Source organism: Montipora capricornis, chromosome 9, assembly GCF_036669925.1.
Source record: "Montipora capricornis isolate CH-2021 chromosome 9, ASM3666992v2, whole genome shotgun sequence".
Lineage (NCBI taxonomy): Eukaryota > Metazoa > Cnidaria > Anthozoa > Scleractinia > Acroporidae > Montipora > Montipora capricornis.
The window spans coordinates 15,733,217-15,743,216 of NC_090891.1; the positions used below are offsets into that span (position 1 = coordinate 15,733,217).

The 10,000-nt window shown below is 40.6% G+C and overlaps 1 protein-coding gene across 1 annotated transcript in view; it reads left to right on the top strand.

Annotated features, from left to right (window-relative positions):
• Positions 1-10,000, top strand: part of LOC138015025 (sodium- and chloride-dependent taurine transporter-like) — a 32,179-nt gene that overhangs the window by 18,049 nt on the left and 4,130 nt on the right. The window contains exons 7-9 of the mRNA XM_068861921.1: positions 369-481; positions 2,961-3,098; positions 3,179-3,281. Coding sequence (XP_068718022.1) covers positions 369-481; positions 2,961-3,098; positions 3,179-3,281 — 354 coding nt within the window. The remainder of the gene's footprint in view (positions 1-368; positions 482-2,960; positions 3,099-3,178; positions 3,282-10,000) is intronic.

Consider the following 10,000-nt stretch of genomic DNA (forward strand, 5'->3'; position numbering starts at 1 on the left):
GGTGACCTCGTGTTGATACAACCCCCACTGCTTCTATCATGTACATTGTGTTATTGTAATTCTGATTAGTCCATATTAACATTACAAAAGCACGGAGCTTTGTATCAAAACAGGGTCACCGGCAGCCTCGCTTCCATTCTCAGGCCAGGTAACTTACGCTGTATCGTAGCATTTCGATTTTCATACAGCCTGCCAAAAACGTTACTCTGCGCTGGGTCTGGATAAGAAAGAATTATTTTGCAAGAAATTGCATGCATGCATGAAGTCTTCCCACTCGACGAATGTGAAGAATGTGCATGTAGACCTCTGAAACTAACTTATTTCTCTTGTAATTCCATATTAAGACATCATCACTTGTTTATTGACAGGTCCTGGTTTAGCGTTTATTGCTTACCCTGCAGCTGTTGCAGAGATGCCCGTTGCTCCTTTGTGGTCCATATTGTTCTTTTTTATGGTAATATTGCTAGGGCTTGACAGCGAGGTAAGTTCCTGTTGTCTGATGTCTGTTTGACAATCCTCTGAGCAAACAGTAGCGTTACAATACAATACAATACCGCGCACCGGTGGCTCAGTTGGTTGAGCACCGGGCTGTCACGCGGGAGGTCGCGAGTTCAATTCCGGCCGGACCAACACTCAGGATCTTTAAATAACTGAGGAGAAAGTGCTGCCTTTGTAACTACATCTGCAAATGGTTAGGCTTTCAAGTCTTCTCGGATAAGGACGATAAGCCGGAGGTCCCGTCTCACAACCCTTCAATGTTAATAATCCTGTGGGACGTAAAAGAACCCACACACTTGTCGCTAAGAGTAGGGCACATAGTTCTCGGTGTTGTGGTCCATCTTCTGTTGTGTATCATGGTTGGGAAGGTGAAAAAAAGGGGCCACAGTAATTGGCGCAAGCTGTTGTGGCGCTCTGCCAGCTTGACTGGCAAAGTTAATAAAATAAAAATTTATTAATAAAATAAAACACTCCCCGAGGGGGTTTTTCAGTGACAATTGACATAACTAACAAAAGAACTGCACACAGATAAATTTTGAAACAACGATAATTAATTTAAATGATTGGGTAAAAACAGGTGACGGGGTAGTTCATCGTAAACAAATCCTTTAGAAGATACTTTCTCAAATTACATTTAAAACTATTCAAACACTGGCTAAGCTTAATTTCAGATGTTAGATTATTCCATATATTAACAATTCTATAAGAAAAGGATATCTGCCCTGTTGTGTAGTTTTAAATATGGAATATTCAATAGATGCGAACCTCCAGTCGGCCACCCACTTACGTTACGTCTAAAGATTAATTTATTACCTAAATATTCTGGGGCCATTCCAGTCATACACTTGAAAGCCATAACGGCATCCCTGAAGTATAAATTAGTTTCAACTGACAGCCACCTTAAGCCCTTTAACACTGGATATGTCCCACACGGCATATCTGTCCAAATGCTGACATACAAGAGGAATCAATGTTGACAACGTGATTGTTAAAGTTAAGTTTTTATCAAAGGTCACACCAACGTCCTTAACAGATTGTGTCGGTACAAGTTCTTTACCTTAGAGCGAGAGATGGAATTGTGGAGGTCTTTCTGTCATCTGTCTGTTGCCATATATGATTAGTTTGGTCTTATCTGGATTCATTAACAAGAGGTTGTCAAAACACCAGTCGCAAAATCTTAAGAGGTCTTCATTGACAGCAACAACGGCATACATGTATGCCAAACGACGTGTACAATTTGGTATGATCAACATAACAATCAGATAAACAGTTTTTGGAGACAGTCGGTAGACTACTCACATAGATAGTAAAAAGTAACGGCCCCAAAATACTTCCTTGTGGGATTCCACTGACCAATGGCAATGCATCCGAGAGTGTGGAATTGATACGCACAACTTGCTTTCTTCCAAACAAATAGTTAGAAAACCATCTGAGTCTGATGCTGAAGCACCAACATATTGTAGTTTATCTAGAAAAATATCATGCATATGGTTGATACTATCAAATGCCTTCCTCATGTCCAAAAAACAACGGCAGTTGCTTTCTTCTGATTAATTGCCCCTATGATGGCATCAGTTGTATGTATCAACGAGGTTTCAGTTGAATGCCATTTTTTATTGCCACGCTAGTTTATTGACAATCGCTTGTAGAACACTACATAAGGCATGAATTGATTTAGTGAGATTCGTTCACATACCTTGGACAATATGGGCATCAGTGAAATGAGGCGATTGTTGTCTGGCTTTTCATGGTCACCTTGTTTTAGAATTCGTGTTACCTCCGCTGTTTTCCAGATATTTGGGAAAATACCAGATATAAAGAAATCATCAATAATAGCTGTTAGAGTGGGAAGAATTGACGGTAGAGAATTTCGCCAAACACGTGCTATAACTTTATCGTTCCCTGGAGCTTTTCCTGTTGGCATTGAATTAATTACCTTTTCAACTTCTTTGCAATCCACAGTTCCAAAAGAGAATTGTTGTACCAAAAAATGACACCTTGGAACAAAGGACGATTTCGCAAGATCGTAATTTTTTGTCCAACTGAAGTAAAAAACTCATTGAACTCATCTGCAACCAATTTATCGTCTTTGCTGTATGCCAAATCTCCCAAATCTCCCCTTCAACCATAAATCAAATATCCTGTGTTTATCTCGTTTAGAGAGAGATCAAGATTGTGTTGATGAAACCAGAAAAGGCTGGAATTTCCTACGTAAAATTCAATTGCACTAAAAAACATTCTCCTGAGGCTGTCAGGGCTAAAGAACATTGACTATACTTTTATCAGGAAAATCATCTTACCAAAAGAATTTGATTCCTGTACAATCCTTGAAGTGCTACTTGAAATCTAGCTCTAAGTAATTTTCACTCGATCTTCGGGATTTTCTTTCTCACAGTGCCTGGTGCAATTGCCGTGTTAAGAAATAATGCCGTGTTAAATATTTTTAAAATTTTACATTGCAGTTCGTAGGAGTTGAGGGCTTTGTTACAGCCATTGTTGATCTGTTCCCGCATCACCTGAGGAGGGGCCACCGCAAGGAACTCTTTATTGCACTGTGTTCCGCTTTCTGGTTTCTGATTGGTTTGTCCATGGTTACCGAGGTAATTAGAGAACAATTCAATGAAAACAGTAGCACCTCAAAATCAATGTCAAGATCTGATTGCAAACTGATTTGATTCAGGGTGTAATGTACGTATTTAAGATGTTTGATTATTATTATGCCAGTGGAAGTGCGCTTTTGTGGGTTTCTCTGTTTCAGAGTCTTGCTGTTGGCTGGGTCTATGGTTAGTGAATCATTCAAATCTTGTTTTATCAGTGTATAGTACATAATCACACAAACTCTGCTATCTGGCGTTTCATGCCATTGCGCAGTAGCTAATTCTGTACCATATTCTCAGTCAGTTGGCACGAGAGTAAAGAAAAGGGGAAAATCCAGCTTGAGTAAAAAGAACATTGGTGAAATGGAGACCAAGGCTGCTGCTTAACGGTCGCCTGGTGCGCCTTATTTGCGAGCTCGGGCGACCAAATTTCTGAACGAGTAGCCCGAACGGGCTCCTAACTTATTACAAGGTGATTCATCCTCACTTTTAATTAATTCTGAGCCCTTGAAAATATGACTCGAGCTACTAACTTTTAATGTTGGAAGCCCGAAGGGCTCCGGAAAATTTGTCTTAGGCAGCAGCCTTGGCAGACTGAGGAATAGTGGGTCCTTCTCTTCTTCTGTGCGCCCCCCTTTTTTCGCCCATGTCAGTCAACTGATAACCTGACATATGACTGTAGATGATGACCTGTTAATGTCTACTAATGGGCTATTGTCTCAAAACGTACTTATCTTTCCTATCTCATTGAAAAAATCAATACAAGTAACACTTCACTGCCAGTAATTTTGGCTGCGTAACAAAACAGTAAAGCATCGTTTTACTGTTCACTATTTGATTTCTGTGGCCATTCACTACTTGCACAATCCCATAATACTCCTCTATTACCCCCCAAAATTTTGCATAACCATTGTTTGCAATTTCTCCTGGGACATGAAAATGTCCCAAGAGAAGTCGAAAACAATGCCTGAGCAAAAGTTTCGGGGGGTAAAAGAGGTGTAGTATGGGATTGTGAAAGCAGTAGTTCTCAAGGGTTTGAAAACTGGCGCCATGTAAACAGGGATTTAAAGAAACTTGAAGCTCACTTTAAGGGGAAAATCCCCTCGGCTGATGTACGTGGCACTGGCACTGGCACTGACTGAATATAATAAGAAAATCATGAGTCTAGGTCAATTTAAAACAGAAGCCCAATACCAAGGAAACCGTCGTGCGAACTTTGTGGGAATTAAAAGGTATCGAATGGCCCTCGGAAAGCCCTGAACCTCTTCAACATAAACCTATTGCCTCATCTTTTAGTAACGTTACTTTTCGCAGTCCTTTATTTCCCGTACTCAACTCGAACCGTTGACAGTCGAAGAAGAAGAGGAACAACTGGCGGCTGCAGCACTCAAGGAAAATACCACTTTCCGCAATGAGGCGCGAACTAATGCCAGTGAGAATATTACCCAAACACTTTCTATTGATAAAAAGGATAACGAGATTGAGCGAACTCAGGTCAACGATGCTGCAAATGTTCTGCTTATTCTGTCCGAACTTTAAAACCCAAAATAGTTTCCTTTCAATTACGAATTGGAGACGCAATGTCTGTGTAATTACCGAAAAGAATCTTGGTGTGTTTTCAAAAGGAACGTGCTTTGTAACTCTTGACATTTTCACATAAATGCGTTGAAATTTGGATGCTGTAGCTAAAGAAGTGAAACGGGACGTAAACAAAACATTGAACCCAGGTCCATGGACCACCTCTGTGGACCACCCCTCATTTTGTACAGTTTCAAGCAGAAAAATCTTTAGACGAGAAAGAGAAATCATCCTGGCACTTATCTGGACAATTTAAGCAATAATTATTGTCTCTTACAGAGACATGAATAATTCAGGAGGCTTCAACAGGATTCGAACCCATGACCTCTGCGAGGACGGTGCAATCCTCAATCAACTGAACTATGAAGCCAGCCAGTTGGGAGCAGGTCATGTTTTGCATACGTCGTCCCGCTTGGGGCCTTAGCATGCCTTTTTTGCCCGGAATGTCTTATGCCACGCTGGTAGGTCTGGACTCAGCCCAGCGGTTGGCTCAGTTGGTTGAGCATCGGACAACTGTGCAGGAGGTCGCGGGATCAAAACCCCGGCCGGACCAACACACAGGCTCTTTAATAACTGAGGAGAAAATGCTGCCTTTGTAAGGACATCTGCAAATGGTTAGACTCTCTAGTCTTCTCAGATAAGGACAATAAACCGTAGGTTTCTGTAACGGCCGAAGAAATATTTTGTCATTTGAAACGTGTTTTCACAGAAATACTAGTATTAAAATTTTCATGTGATATTTCTACAACTGAACAAGGCATGCAGTGACGCAGAAAAGTAAACAAACACGCGGCCGTCACGTCGGCAAATCAACTGAGTAGAATGAACGCATAAAATACAATATTGCCTACATCACGTACATTTAATTGTATCCTTGATTACCTTACATTGCACGAACGAACAGCGCAAACGTTACTTACGATAGCCAGCGACATGCTTTCAGAACCTACAGTACAGCCTGTGCGCTCTGCTGCGAAAAGTTGGAAAAGATTTCGTAAATGCAAACAATATTTCGGTCGCCAACACGTGCAGTTGGGACGGTAAAAAACTTTTTTATTTTAGAAATGAACTAATTAAAACAGCTACAAGATAAACTTATAAAAACCAAACATGTCTTCAGTAGTTACGAGTTCTAACGCCTCGTAGATCCCTGCATGAACGTTTTCCCGCAAGAGGCGTCCGAATTCTTCCCTCTTTAACACAGTTTTCACTTTATTGAACACATATTTTGCAACGTTGAATTCTGGTGAGAGGGATGGAGTATAAGTGATTTGTGATCCCATCTGCAATAGCCATCTTTGCAAAATGTTCCCAGTCTCGTAGTGATGTGTGACGCAGTTGTCGAGCATGATATAATCGTCAAATTCAATAGCAGGATTTTCGAGTGCAGTTGTGACTCGGCCAGCCTCTACAAAGAAATTTTGAAAATTTGTAGAATCCGAAGCTCCCTCCAAAGTATTTGTGTAAAGTGCTCCTTGCAGTCCACACAATAGGTTAAGTGTTACATTTGCGCCCTTCTTATTGCCAGAAATTACTTCACCCGCTGCTTCTCCTCTAAGAGAATTTCCAGAAACGGGATTTCCTGTCCCAGCGGTGAACACCAGCCTCGTCAAAAAACTTGAATTTTTCTGGTGGCAAACCACTCAGAAACTGCTGACAGTAAAGAGTGTTTGCAGGGGTAAATTTTTCCACAGATGCCTTTGTTAACCGCTTCCTGGTAAAAGGTCCCTCAGGCAATATGCTATAGTCTTCAAGCACTTCTTTTTTCGATTTATACGGAAGGGAGGGCTTCTCCTTTTTGCGAAATTCCGTCAACTGTACGTTCTCAGGCTTAAGGTGTGAAGGATTCCCTGATTTCTTCTTAGACGGTAAATGTTCACCGGTGGTGCTGAAATTTTGCCACAACTTTGAAACAAACTGATTTGAATGTCTAAACCGATCGGCAACGTCGGAATATCTTCCAGGAAAAAATGCTGTTGCCGGGTCTCCGCCTTCCGCGGTAATGAGTCTAAAATGCTTCCTCTTAAGCTTTTATCTATGGATTTCCCGCGAATTAGAGTTCGCCCGCTACTATTTACAGAATACGCCATTGTTCGATCACGCACTGGAATGTGACCACATGGGTTCACCCTGTTGGTGTGACAAAGCCACGTGACCAAAATCGTTGACGTTTGGCGTCGAAGTCAACCTCCGTGCTTGTCTATGAATTCGCGGTGTACCTGTTTCGGTAGAATTTCATTGAAACACGACAGGTTGGCTTGGAACAAGGATCGGCAAAATACGGCAATGCAACCAAGAAAGGACGAACTTCAAACAAGTTCCGCTCCAACACTTAAATAACATTTAGGTGCTTTAAACAGACTTCTAAAAACACATCAAGCTAGTGAAATTTCCCCCTAATTTTACGAGAACTCATTTCGATTAAGTGTTTAATAAGGGCAAAATTTCCTTGTCACTGTCAAGGCACATCGAAAACCAGTTGGGCAAACGGATTAATTAAAAAAGCACTTGTTCGCTCGCATTTTAGAGCAAAACAAACAAACAAATCAACTTTTTCTTTATGTCCAAAACAGTACAGATAATTGTTATTGAATTCCAGTTGACAATAAAAAATCGATTTTCTTTTCTGAACAAAGGAAGAACCGATTAAACCACCTTTTAAAAATACGCATCCACTTTAAATAACTTCTTCCACTAAGTATGAGCTATTGCTGGTATTCTGTTTTGTAAGGAGCCCATGACCCGGAGCCTACAACTCTACTGTGTTCGTGTAACGGCGTTTTCACAGACCGACTTATTTTTAGATTGAATTTCCCGCGAATGAGACTCCCACAGGAGTCCGATGACCAATTACAAGAAATTAAGCTGACGTCATAGGGTCACCGAACCGGAACTGCCTTTGTTTTTTTACCTAATTCACGGGAAGGGCTAGTCTAAAAATAAAACCTACTTGTCAAAACGCCGTTTCACAGATGCTGTATGGAAGTTGCACGCTCCAGATGGGCTCCTGGTTTTGTCCTTGTCGTTCTCTTTCGCTCCCCTTTCGTTTCTGTTCTGGACATCATGTAATCTTATCAGAGCTTCTAAAGATATGCCAAAAATTGTAATACAGAGAAAAAAGCAGCTCTAAGCAATAAAAGATAAACACTCAGCTTTAAGTTTACATCCCGCCGATGCTTGACTTGAATAACTGCATAGCCACCAGTGTGGACCACAGATATCATGATATGTCAAACTGGATTGAAACCAGCGAAAAATGCAGAAGGAAAACATCTTCCAAACCGTTTTCTGCCTAAACCCGAAAAGCGTTGACTGTGTAAGAACTACAATTGATGTAGTATGGCCCTGTAGCCGCGTCGAGCCACAGAAAGCACGCGAAAATGAAGCCTCGCTTATGTTTAGGTGAGTTAACCCGGGTTGAGCCTGCAATGCAATCGAAAACCAGAATCTGGTCAGCGGTCAACTTAAAAAAAAAAAAAACAGCTGACCGAATGAACTCTAAGCTTGAGTTCGCGAGATGGTCACGTGATACTGGCCAGCGGATACCTTGCTTTGACAGGTGTCAATTGATCAAAACATGGGTGTCCAATAGACCTTATTCATAAACGGTGGCCAATTAATTCTTTTGTCGAAGTGCAAATTAGCCTACCAAGCCTCGATACAATTCATTCTATTGAAAAGAATTCTTGCTCTAAAATGAGGCTTGGTAGGCTAATTTGCACGCGGACAAAAGACTTATAAATGTGACCGCCATTTATGAATAAGGTCTATATCAAAAATGTATGCCGTAAACTATCATGAAGGATGATACTGGTCACATTAGCATACATGGAGGGGTGGACGTCCGTACGTACGCACGGACCGTCGATGACGTCAACGCTATAAAACCAAGATTTCTCGCATCGATGGGTTATTTTCCTAACAATGGTGCTCCGCGCGAGTCTCCGCTATGAGTTGATTTGATTTGATCTCTGTATGGTGTCCCCAATGGACCATATTTGTATTCTCAGTATTGGACTGGAACGTAGCTTGCAATGGAGGCTCATACGGGGGAATATATCTAAAAGCACTTGCATTTTAAAAGATTTCCCCGCATTAGCCTCCACTGCAAGCTATTGCAGTTCCAGTCCAATACTAAGAATACGAATATGGTCTATTGACTGAGTCGGAAGATACCATCATACTCTTTGATTGACCCCCAATTTGCATAAGTATTGTTTCCTGTTTCTCTTGGGACTTGCATTGGTCCCAAGAGAAACAAAAACAATGCTTATTCAGAATTTGGGGGCACAAACAAAGAGTATTATGGTATTTTTCGATTCGGCCAATTAGCTACTTTCATATTACCCGCAATGAATTTTGTTTTCTCCACATAGTCAAACTTTCTCTGGAGAGTCCTAATTCTTGCATTGGCAAACTGTCCTTTAGGCATAGGTCCACAATAACATGAAATTCCTTACCTCAGTCAGTTAAGAAGATTGAGGACCACCAAAGATTTAAGAAGAAACTTCGTTCGCTTTTCACAACTATCGAGAATCTTTCTTTTAAGCGATGTGCTCTTGTTCATGATAAGAGTTCGGCTGATTTTGAATATCTTTAGTAATTTTTGGCTTTTATCTTGTACCAACCTTAAATTTTCAAATTTATGTCAGTTTTATTGCTCTGTTTTGTTATTTTTATTTATTAATGCAGTAAATAATTTAATCTAGTTAGTTTACTTACTTAGCTTAGATCACCGCAGGTCCACATCAGCTTTATGCTGCCGGTTAATGACCTGCGATGTATGTATGCAGTTATTCCCCAGTGCATTTGAAAAGAATAGTTGCTGCACAATCTGTGGGGAAAACAAAACGCATTGCAGGTTATATGAAAGTAGCTAATAGACCTTATTCACGATGGCCACCATGCTATTTGCTATTATCATGCAAATTAGCTACACACTTCTGAGGGGGCAAACAACACAAGTTCGAGAGGTTATAACGAACATCTTAGCCACACAGATAATTTGTTTCATGTTCATTGAATGTTTATCACCTAAGTAATAAAATAGAATGATTATTACACGTTTTTAGTGAAAAACGAGCCGCTAACGAAGTAGAAAGTCAAACTGTCAAAGGCAATCCAAAGATACAAAATTATTATAAAAGGTACTTAATTCTAAATACTAAAATGGACTTTTAGCAATGTTATTTCAATATTTCGACGAGCTGATTTTCCGCAATTTGCCTTTTTTCCAATGTTTGCCCCCCAGCATAACACATGGCTAATTTGCACGACAATTTGAAAACCAACATGGCGGCTATCGTGAATAAGGCCCCATCGCTAAA